This window comes from Stigmatopora nigra, chromosome 10 (genome assembly GCF_051989575.1).
Source record: "Stigmatopora nigra isolate UIUO_SnigA chromosome 10, RoL_Snig_1.1, whole genome shotgun sequence".
NCBI lineage: Eukaryota > Metazoa > Chordata > Actinopteri > Syngnathiformes > Syngnathidae > Stigmatopora > Stigmatopora nigra.
In genome coordinates this window covers 13660424-13679546 of record NC_135517.1, presented here as the reverse complement: position 1 = coordinate 13679546, position 19123 = coordinate 13660424, and the positions used below count along the sequence as shown (strand labels likewise).

The 19123-nt window shown below is 39.4% G+C and overlaps 1 protein-coding gene across 2 annotated transcripts in view; it reads right to left on the bottom strand.

Annotated features, from left to right (window-relative positions):
- The window catches only part of LOC144202922 (guanine nucleotide-binding protein G(i) subunit alpha-2), a 33557-nt gene that overhangs the window by 9071 nt on the left and 5363 nt on the right, over nt 1–19123 (bottom strand). The window contains exons 2-3 of one of the 2 annotated variants that reach the window (XM_077726044.1): nt 7876–7918; nt 210–351 (exon numbers count right to left, since the gene is read on the bottom strand). In XM_077726044.1, the coding sequence (XP_077582170.1) occupies nt 210–351; nt 7876–7918 (185 nt within the window). The remainder of the gene's footprint in view (nt 1–209; nt 352–7875; nt 7919–19123) is intronic. The other variant, XM_077726045.1, reaches the window with a different exon arrangement.

Genomic DNA, 19123 nt, shown 5'->3' with positions numbered 1-19123 from the left:
TTAAGTGATGTACAGTATGTAGTAGCATTCAATAGGCACAGACATGTTACTTGTTTGCAAATGTTCCCTTTTCCCTGGAAATTGTTCATTGATGTAGTTTCTGTAGGAATAGTGCTTGGGGAGGAAAAATACTCCTAAAATAAACCTCAAGATTTGTACTTAATACCAGCATTTTTATATTTTGCGTGAAATGCATAGCTGCATCTTACCACTCTGCCAGGATTGCTGTAGTCTATCTTGAGGTTGACCATGGCTTTAACAATGGCCATGATGGATTGGATGGTGTTACTGTAAACCACAGCTCTGTACTGCTTACACTCATCTTCTGAATAGCCATCTTCATGGATAATCCTGAGGAGATGTAAAAAAAAAAAAAACATTATAGTTCGATAATAAATTAAGAGGCCATCAACTAGCCTTACACGTGTATAATTCCATTTAATCACCAAGCATGCTAAATTGGATTGAATCATACTTTGTATGATCACAGTGCGTCAGGATACACACAAAACACAAAATCTACTTTATGGAATAAGTCTTGGGGTACCGCAGAGGTCAGTGCGGGGTCCACTGCTCTTCAGTCTTTACATAAATGAATATGCCAAGCTGTTGTCATTCATGTTGTTACCTGCCATATGTATGCTGTTCTATATGTCCATGCGAGAGAATAAAACATGCTACACAGGGCCTCACAGATGCAATGACGAGCATGAGAAAAATTCCAACTACCATACTTAAACATATCTAAGAGTGTCTGTATGTACTTCTCAAAAAGTACGACAAATAAGAGTGACCCCAACGTTTTTGTCCAAGAATGTAAATACCTAGGAATCATTCTTGCCTCTCAGCTTGTCTTTAAAGAACAGATTAAAAACCCTGAATAAAATGTAATTCAATCTGTCCAATGGGTGGCCCAGCGGATGAGTGGTTGGAACGTTGGCCTCACAGTGGGAGATCTGGGTTCAAATACAGGTAGGGCCACCTTTGGGTAGTTTGCATGTTTCCTCCCACATTCCAAAGACATGCATGGTAGGCTGATTGGATTCTCAAAATTTCCCCTAGATATGAGTGTGGGCGTGAATGCTTGATGGTCTCCTAGTTCCCTGCGATTGGCTGGCCACCAATTCAGGGTGACCCCTGCTTCTGGCCTGGAATCAGCTGGGATAGGCTCCAGCTCTCCCGCCATCCCTAATAAAGTAGTTCAGAAAATGAAATGAGAGGAGTATCTGTCCAATTTTAGGTTCATTTGAAACAATCTAACGCCTGAGTCAGCCGAACTATATTTTGACTCAATGATCATATCACACATGACTTACTGCCTAACAAGTTGGTCATCGGCCTGCAAAACAACACTAAAACAATTTGAAACCCTTTATAAGCAAGCTCTGAAAGTATTGGAAAGAAAGGCAAAAATGCACCACCATTGTCAGATATTAAAAATATACAAACCTGAACTGGGATACTGCTGTTAAAAGTGTAGATGCCACCTGAGTTTACAAAATTTTCCAACACAAAGCTCACCCTCCACTATAAAATTTTGTGGTTGTGTGTGTGTATGTCTGAGTGTGTCCCCGATGTGTCATTGTTTATCTTTAACCTACACTGGGGACTACAAAGGACTAAAGATAAAAATTAGCCGTCGGCTACAATCTTACATACATATAGAAATGTTCATCAATATTTGCCGGCCCTTAGTAAATAAATCAAATTTAAACACAAACTCAACATTTACTACCAACTTATTTTTACTTTAACACAAAATGAATTAATTTTCAAAACTGCTTATCCTAAGGAGGGTCATGCAGTTTGAAGCTGTTTCAGCTAGGGACAGTTGCTTTGTATAAACAGTGAAACAAGCAAACTCACTTCGATTCAAAACATTTTCACAAAATCTCAAATCTCAAGTCCGAACACATTCACTACCATCATGCAGCTGTACTATAAAGCTTCAGCAACATGAAGTGAGACAGGTACTGCGGACTGTGAACACCAGGAGGGCTGCTGGCCCTGACAGAGTACCTGGGAAGGTGCTCAAAGCCTGTGCTGACCAGCTGACTGGTGTTTTCACAAAGATTTTCAATTGTTCCCTGCAACAATCAGTCATCCCATCCTGCCTGAAATCTCCTAGCATTATTCCTGTCCCTAAAAGGCCAACCATTTTGACCGCCTGAATGATTATAGGCCTGTTGAACTTATGCCTGTGATCATGAAGTGCTTTGAAAAGTTGGTCGCCCGCCACATCAGGGGTACAATCCCTCCCTCAGTTGACCCTCACCAGTTTGCTTATAGAGCAAATAGGTCCACCACCATTGCTGTAGCGCTACACACAGCACTGAGCCACCTGGAGCACCAAGGGAACAACATGAGGATGCTTTTCATTGACCATAGCTCAGCTTTTAACACAATCATGTCAACAACAAAATAAATAATGTATTTGAATTCCTGTTGGGACAATTTTGATGAGAATTTCTTTAAATTTGTATTATATCGTACAGAGTTTCAAAATTGTAAGATTTTCAGATGGTGATGGGCCTTGAAGTTATTTCATTGCAAATAGTGAGCCTCAGCTCAAAGAGAGTTATGAAACACTTCTTTATTTTAAGCAACTCATCAGCAAGCTGTCCAGAAGCTTGATAATGATAATGATTATTTGATTCAGGTGTGTTGGTGGTGGCATACCTGGAAAACAGACTGGATAGGGGTCCTCTAGGACCAGAGTTGGGTACCTCTGATTTAGAGTAATTTAGATCAAAAACATCCTCATAAAACATATTCAAAACATATGTAAAGTAAGTTTTCATGTTATTCATACTGCTTATCCTCACAATTGTCAAGGGTGGTCTTGGAGCCTATCCCAGACAACTATGGACACCAGGTGGAGAATATGCATGTTTCTGGGATTATGAGGAAACCGGATAAAACACTAAACCCACCGTGGATTGGAACCAAAATCTAAGAACTGTGAGGCGGAAGTTGTAATAAGTCCAAACAAATATTGCAGGGAAATAAATAAATTCAAGTAGTCAAATCAGTACAACTAAACAAATATTGTTAAACTCCTTGGGACCATTGTGAGGATAAGAAGTATACAGAAAATTAATGAATAAATATTGGTGAACTGGATTAATGAGTGTTCAAAAAATGTCCTTCAGAAAATGAACAAGATTGTTGACCGTTTCCCCTATTTCATCTCTATGGTATTTAGCATGTTCAAAAACGGAGAAACATCTTGAAGTGAAATTGTTGAGCATTGCAAAATTCTTTGTACATGTAGGACAAGTAGGGCCAGTCCATGCAAGATGTCGGGGAGAAAAGGAAAAAGTGTGTGTTGGGGGACAATCACCATAGGGACATATTCAACTGCAGTGTCCCATTTTGTTAGGACCACATGAGTTTTAAAACCTCTCATTAGTCATTTGGCCTATTTAAAGGGTAACAAGTTGTCACTTTGCTACAGGATACTATGTAGTACCACCCTAAACATGGACCGGAGGACGCGGGGGAATAAGTTGTTCCAGAACAAAACAAAATTAACAACATTAGCAGTCAAATGAGTGATTATGAGATGCAGGAAAACACTGACCACACGACATCTACCCACTAAACAATCTAAATGAAGTCTCCCTGTCGTGTACTTTATCTGCACATCAGACACTTTGAGAGCAAGCACGACTGAGTGAACCTCAGCAGCGCTCAACATATCCTCTGCAGGTACAGGTTCAAGACATCAGTCAACCTCATCTCATTTTCTGAAACACTTTATCCTCATTAGGTGTCCCCCGGGGGGGGGGGGGGGGGGGGGGGGGGGTTCGAGAGTCTATCCCAGCTGACTTCGGGCCAGGGGCAGGGGACAACACCCTGAATCGGTGGCCAGCCGATCGCAGGGCACGATACGGACAACCATGAACTTTCACACCCATACCTTGGGGCAATTTAGAGTGTTCAATCAGCCTACCATGCATGTTTTTGGAATGTGGGACAAAACCGGAGGACCCGGAGGAAACCCACGTAGGCCCGAGAAGTACATTCAATCTCCACACAGTTGGATGTGACCTGGAATTGAACCCAGGACACCAGAGTTGCGAGGCCGATGCACCTACCACTCGCCCCACCGGGCCACCACACATCAGTCCACATGACTCTCAATTCTGTGAACACAGCACGTCTCAGAAGATGTTAGTGATTGGCTAACATATGGCAATATGTCAAAGAAAGCCAATAAGAGGAATCCTGACAGGGCAGGGCAAGTTTTACTAATTTGGCTTTTCTAAACACAGGCACAGAAGGCGTTTTCTTTCTTTTACATGCTTAAATAACAATAAACAAACAACAACTAATGCACAAACAGCAGCCTTGTTCAAAACGTATTGCACGATAGAACAACAAAAAATGCTTCTTTAAATCATGCTTTATATTATTTATATTCAAGTAATGTAAAAAAGTACCTCCATAATTTAAATACTGAGTAAAGAAATGTATGTAAGTTATTGTGTTGCATTGTATTATGAGTAATCACACATTGATCCAACGTCTAAAGCCCAATTTTATGATTGCCGTTAGTGTGCACCTGAACAAGGAATTAAACTGTCTAATGCTGGTGAAGGATCCTCGAGACTAATGAATCAGACTCCAGAGGGAGAACAAAAAGGCGTAATTATATCAACTCTCAAGTGAAAAGTGCTTACTGCTTGACAACTACAGTCATTTAGCAGACAGAGCCTAATTTCAGAAAAGGATCGTTTTTGTTAGCAACGTGCCCAGGATTTGTCCTTGTTAGTGTAACAACCAATTAAAGTTTGTTTCTGGTAGGATGACACAGATGTATGCGCCTGTGTTTGTGATAAAAAAAATTGTGCTTCAAAAAAGGTGAGAGATTGTTCTTGCTCCACCGCATAAAAATAGATCCTGTGCCTGGTTAGCCTTAAGGAATGTGAATAATTGAGCCATTTGAGAACCTGTGTCCGTTCGAATTGGTGCACAGGGTCAACATTGCCCTGCTGTTGAGACACTCGGTGTAGTAAAAGCTTAAAGGCAGCACTGTCCAATGGAACTCACTGATTTTTGTTGTGGCTACAGCAATTATTGAACTGTTACATAGTGAAGATGTCATGAGTGTTTATGATATTGGCATGAAAAAAAACTGAAGGCCAATAAATATTATTGTCACCAAATACAAAACATGCCTGTTGTGATTTCTGGCAAAGCTGAAATTTTAAACCATTTAGATGAGCTAAATTTTTTCCATAGGTTTGAATTGAGTGTGAATGGTTGTCTGCCTGTTTGCCCAATGGTTGGCTCGCACCAATTAAATGGTAGGTTGTATCTTTTTCATTCTAGGCTTGATCGGAAAGACCCGGAAAACGGTTCTACAGGATTTGCAGTTGGAACTGATTGATCTCCAATCTCTGACAAGTTCAACTCCCTGAAAGCCCCTGAGTTTTATGCTTCATGAAGTGCAGCCAAATTCCCAAACATCCAGAAGATGGCACAGAGGATTCTGGTGCTAATTGGCTCTACATATGTGTGAACAGACCTTTATTCTGATGAAAACCAAGAAAGCACCCCATTAATCCCAGATGAGTGATGAGTATGCTAATACTTTAGTTCTTTTTTTTCCTGTTTATGTTTCATATGTACTGTTAACGGATGCAGTTTTAATATGTATCATATCTTGTGCTCAATGTGGCCCCCAGGCCGAAAAGTTTGCCCAACCCTGTTCTAACCTGTTCGGGTTTGCGTTCCCACTTGTCGCTGCTTTTTCAAAAATAATCAACTGTCTTTCCTGCTACCATCCCCCCAAACACCCCCCCCCCCACACACACTTTCCCAAGGAGTAACAGTTTCTCCATTTTGTTTACGCTATAATATCATAGATATGGCAGATGACTTATGGCCATATTGCATTGCAACATCAGCTAGCCGCATTAAGCGTTATTTTTTAACATCAACTCTTTTACCTTTGCCATCGAAGCCACAGCTGCCGTTTGTAATTTCCCCAAAGATCCTGCTTGCCAATAACAATGACAATCTATCAGTCTTATTGAGATTTCCCTGTTTGTCTTCATCTTTTGTTAATGGATCGTAGTGTCCTGGTGCACTTGCTCGCTTAGTTGTAGATCCACTCTGATTTCCCCAAAACTTTTAGAGAGCATTGTTGCTTGTAAGTCTCTAGCAATGTGATGGAATGGTTGGTCTGAAGCGTTGCTTCTTCTCCAGGCACTTTTGTCCAGCTCTGAATTTCCAGCGGTATGGAGGTGTTGCTCCTTCTGCTGCGTATTGTAACAGCTAGTCCCATGTGTATGACAGCGTAGGCATGGCTGAATGGTTCCAAAAAAGAAGTAGCAGAAATAAGCCAGGCTAACAGAACAAAGAAAGTTGCAAAAACATTAAAGTAAAAAGTATAAAGTAAAGTAAAAAGGAATGTATTAAGAAATATTAAAATGTAATTTAAAAAAAAGATAGGGCTGTAAAACACGAAAAACAAATAAGAGTGGACAGAGCTAATGCCACTGGCTTCCGCAAGATAAGATGAGTATTTCTCCAAACACAATGTCAATTAGTGGCAAATAAGCACTCCCCATCATTACAATTTGTTGTGTTCCTCGGAGCCTCTGAGCCAGGGGTAGCGCTCATAATTAATGGACTGAAAGTGGCGGACAAATCCTTTTCTCGGTTGTGATAGGCCTGAGCTTCAGAGTTGCCTGACCTTTAGTTTCTCTTCAAAAGTCCATCTTGAAAATGGCTTTTACAGTAAACCTGCGAGCAAATCCATGTCTTCTCTCCTTTCAGCCATTGAGGCTTGACAAAAAAGGTCATTAAATCAATACAACAATATATTTGCTACAGATGCAGTTTGCTAGCACTGCAAAGTAGTACACTCTCTTACTATCAAATCATAGGGTGGAAAAACACTGACGTTTCTGAGGCCCTTTTGAAGGACTTGGTGTCTCCAATTCAAACTCTGATTGGTTAAAGCAACTGTCTGACTGACTCATATTCTATGGGATGTAGCACGCAGAACTGATTATGAAGACCTCTGAGCAGATTTCTGATCCTGGCCACAAATAATGACTGAAATGTGATTGGCTAAATGCTTAAATATGTAAACACAAGCCACCTGGTGGTGCAGTGTTTCTTCTGCCTGACTTTGGTGTGGGCAGTCTGGATTCAATTCCCACTTGGTGGCAGTGTGAGTGGTGCCTGTGTGCCCTATGACTAACTGGCGACCAGTCTAGGGTGTAGTCTACCTTTCACCTGAAGACAGTTGGGATGGGGTCCAGCAACCCCTGCAACCTTTTCGAGGATGGACGGGGAGGAGGATAAATGAATGAAATAAAAAACACAATCTGGAAGTAGCGCAAGCAATGAAAGGAAGTTGACAGAAAATTTGGAATGATTTTCTATTACTTAACATGAGTCTATGATTTCCCTATTTCTAGGCCAGCAGAGAAGGCCCTTGCAGGCCGCAACTGGTAGTTTGGCAGGGCCTTGCATGGCAGCAGCGCCATTAGTGTGTGAATATGCAGGTGGATCGATGTAAAGTGCTTTGGACATGGTAAAAATTATTAGAAAAATGCACTGTGTTGTCTCCAATGAAAATGATGTTTAATTTCTATTCACTCTGGACTAAATACATTTTACCACACATACAGTTTAGTCATGTAATTGCATGTTTAATCCAAAAAAATGTTTAAAAACAATTGTGATGTAAAACAAATGTTAACATTCTTTCTTTTTTAAAAAACAATTTAATACCCTTGCTCATGCAGACCAACCATTGATGGTTTGACGATATGGGAATTCATATTCACTTTAAAACTGAGAAATCAATTGGGTTATTCAAAGACGAAAAAATAAACCCCTCAACATACTTACTTCATCTGCTTTACGATGGTGCTTTTTCCAGATTCCCCAGCACCTGTTGGAATATGAAACACTCGAGTTTAAGAAAGAGAAATCAAACATCTTTGATGCTTAAAAAGATTGATTTGAGTTCAAACTGTCTTTAAAAAAGAAAGAAAGCCAATCGTCGAAGAATCAGTCAAGAATGTCTGCTCTCTTGATGTCCTTTTTTAAGACATGAAGTGAATTTAAGGGAGTGTTTATACCGTACTAAAGGGAAGTGAGACATTTTTATGGCTTACTCCTTCACTGGGGTGGAACTTCAATTGGTTTATTGGGAGACAGTGACATCATTCACTATGAATGCAAAAGAAAATTGAACATGCCAATAAAATTCCAGACATTCTGTAAATACTGTTTACTTTAAGTTGTTTTTGTGGTGTTCTCCATGTAAATTGAAGGCACATATTGCTCGCACTGCCAAAAGTACCACCATTCAATAATGTGAAAATCATCCCATCCTGACCGAGGCACCAGTAAACATCAATACACAATGACGATCACAGTGAAAACAGGCAAAGCAGCACTAGCTTCCTTTACACTCTTCCAGCGCTCATTAGAGCATGTCTCCCCTTTTCCAAGGGGCGCGACGTGGTGTGTCTAGTTGCACCAGCAAGGGTGGCAACGGAATGACTGTCGTGGGTTGTTATGTTTCATCAGCTGCCTTCCATGTCTATACTTTTTTTTCCAGAACACAAAGATCCCTTGAGCAAAAAAAAAAAAAAAAAAAAACTTAAGAGAAACTTATTTTGACTTTACTCTTAATTTCATTACATTACCACATTAGGCCAAAAAATAGTAGACAAAAAGTCATCACATCCTGATTGATGAAATATATGAGGCTGCCGTGTCTTTCAAATCTTCTATTGTGCACTGAAAGGACGGATGAAGATACGTAAATGCTACCATCAAATTTAAACTACCTGTGAGGGGACTTGCTTACCACACCATTACCTTGCCACCTTTTAAGTTTATATACATTTATATGTATTTTTATATGGATATATATATATATATATATATATATATATATATATATATATATATATATATATATATATATATATATATATATATATATATATATATATATATATATATATATATATATATATATATATATATATATATATATATATATATATATATATATATATATATATATATATATATATATATATATATATATATATATATATATATATATATATATATATATATATATATATATATATATATATATATATATATATATATATATATATATATATATATATATATATATATATATATATATATATATATATATATATATATATATATATATATATATATATATATATATATATATATACTTTTGATTGCTTGTCATTTCTTTAGAAATATGTAACAAATATTTTAAGGCCAGTTTAGAGCAGTATATCAAAACACTGACATTGCAGGGAAATCACAAGAAAACTGATTAACTCCCAACCTTTTATCACACAGAGGTCAAACATTTACACAATGGTGTCGGCAGAGAACAACAAACGGCTCAAATGATGAGCATATTCAGTTTTATTATTATAGATAAATCCAGGGTAGGATTGACAGGATACATGAAATCTTTGTCGCATAGAAAACAGATCCATAGCATGGAGCTTGTGTCTGGACTAAATCCCAATAAATAATACCTATCATCCAAACACTGCCAGAATCATATCAGGGTTATTGGGGTTGTTGTTTTTACAAAGCACTGCCCGGGTCTCTCACGATTACTGAGGATTTTTTATTCAATGGTGAGGTTGTGAATATTTATTACAGTAAGAATAGACTGCATTTACATGCAAATGCTCTCAAATAAAAGTTACCACTCATCAGACCAAGATGGCGCCGTTCAAGCGGGAGCCAGTGGCAGTAACTCTGTACACTCTTATGTTTTTCATGTTTTACAGCCCTTCTATGTTTTTTTTTAAATTACATTTCAATATTTCTTAATAAATTCCTTTTGACTTTATTTTGTACTTTATACTTTTTACTTTAATGTTTTTACAACTTTCCTTGTTCTGTTAGCCTGGCTTCTTTCGGATACTTCTTTTTTGGGCCCGCCAGCCATGCCTATGCCAACCTGTCAACGTATTTTTTCCTTTTTCTACCATTTCAAATCATGTACGCCGTACACCAACTTTTGTACAGGGAAAATGTTTGGTTAAAAGAAAATCGCCAATATATATGAAAACCGATCTCAACAAGACCGTTTTGGCTAAAATCCTGATAGTCTCGTAGGCTGGTAGCCAACGACGCTACTGTCATCAATCGTTACTATTGTCACGGTATACCAGCAAAAATAATCGTCAATCGTATGTATTTTTTAGCGGTGCGTACGGCAATATCGATAAAGGATGACATGCGTATGTATGCGTAGATATACATAGAGTAAATATCGTGGAAGCAAGCATGGAGGAGCACATAGTAAGAAACGAGTTACCGCGAGTAAACATGCGTCGTACTGTGTTTGTACGTTTTTTGGGGAGTTTGTACGGGGAATCATAATCATTTATAAGGGCAGTTATCGGCAGAGGTTGACAGGTATGCTACGCTGTCACACACATGGGACTAGCTGTTACAATACGCAGCAGAAGGAGCAACACCTCGGAGTTTTGGAGCTGGACAAAAGTGCTAGGAGAAGAGGCAACGCTTCTGACCAACCGTTCCATCGTGGGGTGGGATGGAAGAGCTGTCGGCGCTTACCAGCAACGGAGTCAAGGAGTTCTGCCCTGCTGCTGTTTTCTTCAGCTTCAAACTACTGAGGAACTGTGCACATAAGCTTGGAAGAGCGACTGTGTGGTTCCAGTTTTTGTCCAACTTAACAACGTCTTTTTGAGTCCGATTTAGCGACCGCAACCAAAATGGCACTGTTTTAGCGGCTGTCGGCGGCCGCGATAGCTCCGTCCACTCTTGCTCGTTCTGTGTTTTTGCTGCTTTTATGTCTTAATGATTTGATGATTCCATTTACTTTGATTTGCTTTGTACTTTGTGCTTTTGCTTTGCTGTTCTGTCTAATCACCCTCTTGCTACTGCCACAATGTAATTTCCCAAATTCGGGATGAATAAAGTTATCCAATCCAATCGTAAAATGGGTTAATGGGGGCTTGTGCTTGTGTGGGTTTTTGCCAGGTATACTCCTTCCACATTCCAAAATGTTGCATTCAAGATTATAAGTGACAATTGCACAGTCCCCACAGGTGTCTAGAGTATGAACACTCCTGGGCAAAAAAAAAAAAAAAATTGAATTAGCTCTAAATTGCACATGACCTCGATGAGGATTATCAGTCTCAAAAATAGTTGTCTTAAATGTTAATGGAGTTCCTTGGTTTTAAGAAGTGGTGTTATATTAACTGAATAACTTGGGTTGTTTTGGTTCTGCAGAAACCCAATACATGGATGGAGGTCTTAAGCAGTCTCAGTTGTGCTCATAACCAATGTTGTTATGTTGGTTTTTGTGATTATTCCAAAAAGAATGTGTATCAATCTCTGCCAAATAGTAATTTAAAAAATTAAAGCTTTCTTTCATGCTTGCAGCAAAGTTGAATGGCATTTTCGTCAATAGAACTCACTTCCAAACATGACTGCAGTCAAATTTTAAAAATAAGAAACAAATAACACATTTTTGATCAAGTTAACCTCATCTCATCTAATCTTCTGATCCGCTTTACCCTCATGAGGTTCGTGGATGATGCTGGAGCAAATACCAGCTGTCTCCGGGCCAGAGGCAGGGGAGACCCTGAATCGGTGGCCAGCCGTCGCAGAGCACAAGGAGACGGACAACCATGCACACTCATATTCATACCTAGGGGCAATTTAGAGTGTCCAGTCAGCCTACCATGCATGTTTTTGTAAAGTGTAACGAAACAGAAGTACCTGGAGGAAACTCACGTAGGCCCGAGGAGAACATGCAAACTCCACACAGGTGGACGTGACCTGAATTCGAACCCAGGAACCTAGAACTGTGAGGCCGACGTGCTAACGACCGGTGAAAATAGGAAGAATGTGACCTGGCTGCTTAATTAGCAATGCAGTTCTGTATGCACTTTGAAGCCATTACAGTAATAACTGTTAAGATTGTTTTTTCCCCCAAAGGCAGCGTAGTGACTACTAGGTTAGACTACATCACATCCTAATGCTTACATTTTCACTTAAGAGCCACTAACTGAATAAGTAAATGTAGGCCCTGACAGTACTAATTTGTGGGCATCGTTACTAATGAAATATTTAAAAGGAAAGAAGTTCTCCAATTAAATGATGGAAACGTAGAAAATAGATATTAAAACAATAAAGACTATATGCAAAACTGAGGTGGAACAATTAACCTTTGAATAACCTTGAAAAACCTTTCCAACTTCCGAGCTGTTTTCAGTTTTCTAAAACTCTATGTGAGCAATGTGTGATATATACCAATGATTGTAGGAGCTATGTATATTGAATTGAATTGAATCGAATGATTTTATTGTCATTATACTGTGATTGGCTGGCCACCGATTGAGGGTGTCCCTCGCATCTTGCCTAGAGTGAGCTGGGATAGGCTCCAGCACCCCTGTGACCCTAATGAGGAAAAAGCGGTTGAGAAGATGAGATGAGATACAAATATAATGAGATTGAAAGCTTTACCATTAAGCACACAAATAAATAAGTGTCTCAGACTTTGTGCCACTAGAAAAACTGTTGAGCACCCAGACAAAGAATTGCCCAAAAGACATTTTATGATGAGGAAAAATATTGAACTCTTTCACCGCGACTACTCTTAGGAGTCAAGCCTGGAAGTGGGGCGCAATGGTAACAACCATTCTCACCCACAATAACACACCCACCGAGTGGAAATTGATCATGTACTGCCTACAGCGATACTAGTAGTAGTATAGTTTTCTAGAGAGTCTGAGATCTCTTCTCAATTCTTGAACTGCTATATCCTCATTAGGATTGCGGGGGTGCTGGAGCCTATCCCAGCTGACTCTGGGCCAGAGGCAGGGGACACCCTGAATCGATGGCCAGCCAATCGCAGGGCACAAGGAGACGGACAACCATGCACACTCACACCCATACCTGGGGACAATTTACAGTGTCCAGTCAGCCTACCATGCATGTTTTTGGAATGTGGGAGAGTACCCAGAGGAAACCCACACAGGCCTGGGGAGAACTTGCAAACTCCACACAGAGGGACATGACCTGGATTTGAACCCCGGACCCGAGAGCTGTAAGGCCAACGTGCTAACCACTCGCGACACCGAGCCGGCCATCATTATTTTTATATTATTAAAAAACAGAAGATGAACTTATAGTAATACAGACAAATGTAACTTTAAATTTTACAAGTTTAGATTTTATGATTATGAAGAAAAAAATACTATAACATTATACTGGAGTATACTGGTTGAATCGTTTTGAGCACAACTGTATTTAATTGGCCCGACCTTGGACCATATATACAATTATATGCATATCTATAGAGATACTAATTACCACATACAGGTGACCTTTGTAAAGGCCCTGGTGGGCATAATTACAACAGTTCCCTGAGCAAATGTCACATGACATACATTCAAACTGTTAGCATTATGATCAATTACTGATCCCTGTGGCTTTTAATAGAGCTATATAACTGCACCATACACTTTTAATTGTAGTATTTCATTACTGTACAGTAGAATGAAATCTCATTGACTTCACTGTCAAAGCACAAGACAATGGCCAATCCTTCTACCGAGTTTCTGATGTATGCCTTAGGCCACTGGGTGGGTGTCACCGGCACTACTCTTGACTGCTTCATCTCACCAACCAACATAATGAGTTACCCTTGGCAACTTCTCTTTGGTCAATGGCAAACATGCAGCCCCTAGAGGTGGGCAGATCCACCCAAATATCACGATTATTAATACAGTCAGAACGTGTATAGCTTCAATAGTAGCCCAGTGAGATTGAGCCTTAACATGAATTTAAGATCTTGTTAGAAATGCTGCGGGTTCATTTTCCATGATCCTGTGTCAGAGTTAGACCATATCGCAGCCAGCTCACGTGCAGCATCTGCACCTCTTCACGCATCAACAATGTATGAACACATAGCCCACCGGATCCAATCTGTGACGTGGGCACGCTGAGCGCTTGAGATATTATTGACACTTCACCAAGACATTAAAAGGGTTTGCTGGTGTGTAAAAAAACACTCACATTGCATACAAACCATCAAAGGAAAATACTGAAAAGCTGACATTGTATGCAAATCATTGTTCCCGAATGCCTTCCCTGGGGCCAAAAATAAAGTTAGTTACCATTGCTCTTTCATTTGCTTGAATGAGTGATGTGACAATGAATCAAACACAGTATTAAAAGTTTTTTTCTTTCACTAGCTTTCCTGCTGTTCATCTCTCTTACAAGCATAGACCAATTTTTACCGGCATGCACTCAAATGCCATCATCATCATGGTAAAACCATGGCAAATGTTTCATTCACCTGAGTGTATAGAATTTATAATGTGAATGGATCATAATATGTATTCTGATTGAGCAAATCTAAAGCAACAGTGTGTCGGAACGGATGTTGTGTGGCTTGTGGCAACCTTCCCTGGCCGTCAGAGACCCAGCATGGGTGCTCGGCTTGCCATCGACTGCCGGTCTCTCCTGTTATGGGTGGCTTCGGCAGTGCGACAAAGTTGGGCATTCGCTTTGGAGGCTCTGATGTGCAGCTGCTGCACAGAGAAATCACAGAGTTGCGGTCCGTTTTGGGTGACCGGCTCCATGAGTCTTCAGCGGCTGTGCCTGGGCAGAGTTTGCATGGAACGCATTACATGGGTTTTGAGGCTGTTGTGGTCTGCTGGCTGCTTCCACCTCCCAGTTCTACGACAACGGTTGGGTTATTTCTGCCATTGCAGCTGGGTTCCATGTGTTTGTCGTAAGGCCTGACTGTCTGTTCCTCTTATGTTCCCATGTTGGCAGTGCTGCGCAGTCTGTTGGCTCTATGTGGCTTCACGAGTAATTAGACTTGCTACTGGTGCCTGCTGCGCGCCTACTGCGGCACCTATTGCGCCGCCTACAAGCGCTTTTTTTCAGCGCCAGGTGTTTTTTTTCTACCCTTGCGAACGGTTCGGTTCCCCTTTGGCAGATTACAATCGAGGAAGTTCTTACAGCTCGGCAGAATCCTGTGAATCTCTCAGGGTGCACAACACAGTTTTGCATCCTATGACAGGTCAAAATTTGCTGAGCATGCAATATTCATCTCTGAGGAAAATCAATATGCACTTTGCCTTGCCGAAGTCCAAATGGATCATGCTAATCAAGTGAATTTGTATTGTTAATCGATGGCACACTTGAAATGCGTGAGCTCCTCAGAAAGTTGTACCGCAGCACAGATCTGCACGAGAATAAAATCGAGCAAATCTCCCTGCCACATTGTTATTTTTAGTAAAAAATCTAGCATGTAGCACTTCTTGAAAAGTACTCCATTTTGCCACAATCATTAATCAAATACACACTGCCCTATTTCATGTATAGGAGCTGCTGCTTCAAAATCACAAATGTGCACATCGCTACACTTTTATTTTTTTTATCTGAATTCAATATGAAAGCAGTAAAAAAATAATTATTGAGCAGGGTTGCCAAACAGAGAGACAATCTCCAGCCAAAATATACTGTAAAACCATTAAATTAAACCGTTAATTAAAAACCGACCCAGATTCTAATCTCCCATTTAGGCTAAAATGGTTTCCTTATAAAACTGTATATTTCAGTCTTATATTTTAAAAAAACCGTATATATATTACTATTTAATAGCCACGTGATAGTGTAGGGGGTTTAGCATGGCATCAATTTCCGCTCGATGTTTTATTACATAACAGGAAAACAGTGCCTATAAGAGTCTATAGAGCACACAAAAACGAAGGCTATCTTAATGTGACTGACATAAAACAGCATCCCATGTCATGACAGAACAACAGTTAAGTGTTCCTCTGAGGTCAAGTTCAAAATGTTGAGTATGATTCATTTCCGACTTATCAAGCCAAATTATATTTTGGAGGTCATGGCAAGCTTGCTAACTATCTAAGCAGGAAGAAAAGATATTTCACGACTGCTGACCTGATGCTTGATCTTCAGGGAAATAAATCAGGATGTTATACCACTTCCACTTGTAAAGTGTGTTTAACTGTTGCTATATGGAAGGTATGACCTCATTAGCGAACAGCTTTTCTTCCACTCTGTGGAATCATTGAAAGAAATACAGAGGGAGACAGGTATTTTCTCTTTCCTGAGATTTAGTAGACGTTGGCAGACCCTGAAATGATCAATGTCCTTTGTGGGTACAAATTGACTTGTGACTTCCCAAGATGTGTGCAATATATTTAACAATGACATTGCGAAGGCTAAAATGACAACATGACAGCTATTTCAAAATAAAAGAGGAGTTATCGTTAAAGTCACTATATACAGTCGAACCTTGCCGGAGTCTATCCCAGTTGACTTTAAGCCAAAGGCGGGGGACACTGCATCGGTGGCCGGCCGATCACAGGGCACAAAAAGACGGACAACCATGCACACTCACACCCATACCTGGGGGCAATTTAGAGTGTCCAATCAGCATACCATGCATTCTTTTGGAATGTGGGAGGATTTTTTTTGCGCTTATGTTTTATATGCGAAGAGCATTCATTCATTCATTTTCAACACAACTTATCCTTGTCAGAGTCCCTATCCGAGCTGACTTTGGATGAAAGGCAGACTACATCTAGGACTGGTTGCCAGTCAGTCGTAGGGCGCAGAAATATTTGCAAATACAATCACACTGCTACCAAGGGGGAATCAATCCCAGACTGAACCATCGGGTGACCACGTACAGCAGCTTTTGAATATGTCTAGATCAACAGTTTGTTTTATATCTATGTATATGGGTTTTGGGGGAAGGCTACTGCTTTATTATCTTTTTAATATTATTTTAATTGGGATTCACTTGTTTTTGCAGTTCATTATCAATAACACAAGCGATTTGTATTTATTTTATCAATGCAATGTAGGACAAAGACCATGTCTAAGGTATTTTAAAAATGTAAATGTAAAGCAATAATGTGTTGAAAAAGATCACATTTTATCCAAAGTGCATAACTTTAAATTTTCTCAGTCAAGTGTGCCACTGCAGAAAAATTGAAAGTCTTGAAGAACAATCAATAAGTACTGTCAGACGAAAACAGGAAAAACTTTTAAAGATCCTAGAAAATTAGAGTCCTGTCAAATTAAATTGAATAAATTGCTGGATTGGGCAATATTAAAGACACTGAAAAGTTTAAATGAATAAAAACATCATGAATTCATGTAATACGGCTTTAAAAATGGCTTGCTCTATCAGTTATAGGATTCTGTAGTGTGTAGTCTGTCAATCAACCACGGGTGTGCTGAAGCTAACTCTGTGAGCTTTTTTTAACCAAACAAGCCAGAATACAATTGCAGAAGAATTCAGCTACTTTCTGTCTGTTTCTCTGAGTCTGCAGCAGAGTGAAGTATTTAATCCTTATAAAAATTATCAATATGCATTACTCTTTCTCCACATCTGGCATCGTCTATTGGAAAAAAAATATTTCCATCTTTAGCATAATATAGAAAACAGTGAATGAAATCAACACATAGAAGCGAATCAATATTCCTAATTTTTTTACATATATAAAGGAACAAATTTCAACTCCCACCCATCGTAGTCGAGATGTCACCGATGACAAGGGTGCTGATGAGGTGCAAAATTTCAGCTGATGAAGATGAAGTGGCATGATGACGAGAGAGGCCGGGGATACTGTCCCAATAACTGGCTTTAAAGAAGCTGCAAAGCCCTGTTGTTTTAGCTTGAAATCAGCCAAACTATCCATTGTTAAATACTCACTCGCGGCAGACGTTTTTTTACCTCTTTGTTATTGGAGGAGCTGGTATGACCCATTAGTAATGGGCAGTGTTGCTGAAGCTTGAGAAGTGGATAGACAAAAACCATTTCACATTCGGCCTTTTGCAGTTACAAACATGTCTTTATTCCAATTCTGGCACCATGTTGTTGTTGAATTTGGTTGGGCTCATAAAGGATTACAGCAGCGCATCATTTTTGCAAACAGGGCATACAAAGAGTTCCAATAGGTATCCATTTCTGTCACTCTTTTATCTCCTCATTTTTCAGTAGTTGAAATAACGTCACAATACACATCCACCTCTTCAACCTGCTGCCTTCTGGCAAGCGCTACAGGACCATGACAGCCAAGACAAATAGGCTCAAGGACAGTTTCTTACCAAGAGCCGTCACCATACTCAACTCGACATCGGCACCTAGGAAGACCTAATCAAGACTATGTTGTACTTGCACTAAAACTCCATATGCTGCTTAAAACTTAAGTCAGTTTTGTATTTACGTACTTATGTGACACTTATTCATGTTGACTACTTACCTATGTTGACTATTACTTATCTATTATGTTTACGATGTATTTATTATTTATTGATTATTTATTTTTGTATTGTTACTAATTGAGTATTTATCTGATAGTTTGTTTGTTTTTATTTGTACACTTCCCTACTTATTTACGTCATTGACTATGAATGTTTTATTATGTGGACTGCTTATTTAATGATCATTTTATTATTCATCGTTATTTATTGATTATTTATTTGTCAGTTTGTTGGTTGTTATTTGTGCACTTCATGGTGAAGTTTTAAATCTCCTTATACTCGTATAATGACAATAAAAGCATTAAATTAAATAAAAACAAAATATTACATAATTTATAGAAGCTCTTCCTAGTGTACACAGCCAATAAGAATTGCTGTTGGTTGTTATGCTTCATGAGTGTGCCCAGGTTTACAAGTCGACTATAACTGAGTTGGTGAATAGGGTCAGCCCAAAGAAATCTTAGCACACAATAAGTCCAAAACCTATACTGGATCCTGTCGATACATAATCCTTTCTTCAGAAATTAATCTCTGCCTGCATGGTTTGACTATTTTGTGGTTGATAAAAAGCCATAAGCACAGGCCATAATTGTTATATTTATAAGTGTGCTGTCTGAAGGGGAGGAGCACATTAGCTCTTGTGAAATGAGATAAGTCCCAAGATATGTCTACTGAATAATGAGTGAGAAAAGCATCTTATTTCTTTTGTTTTTTCTCTCCATGCAGCCACTGCTGCAATGGATGCCTCCTGCCTTCCTCAAAGAAAAGCCGCGGGTACAGA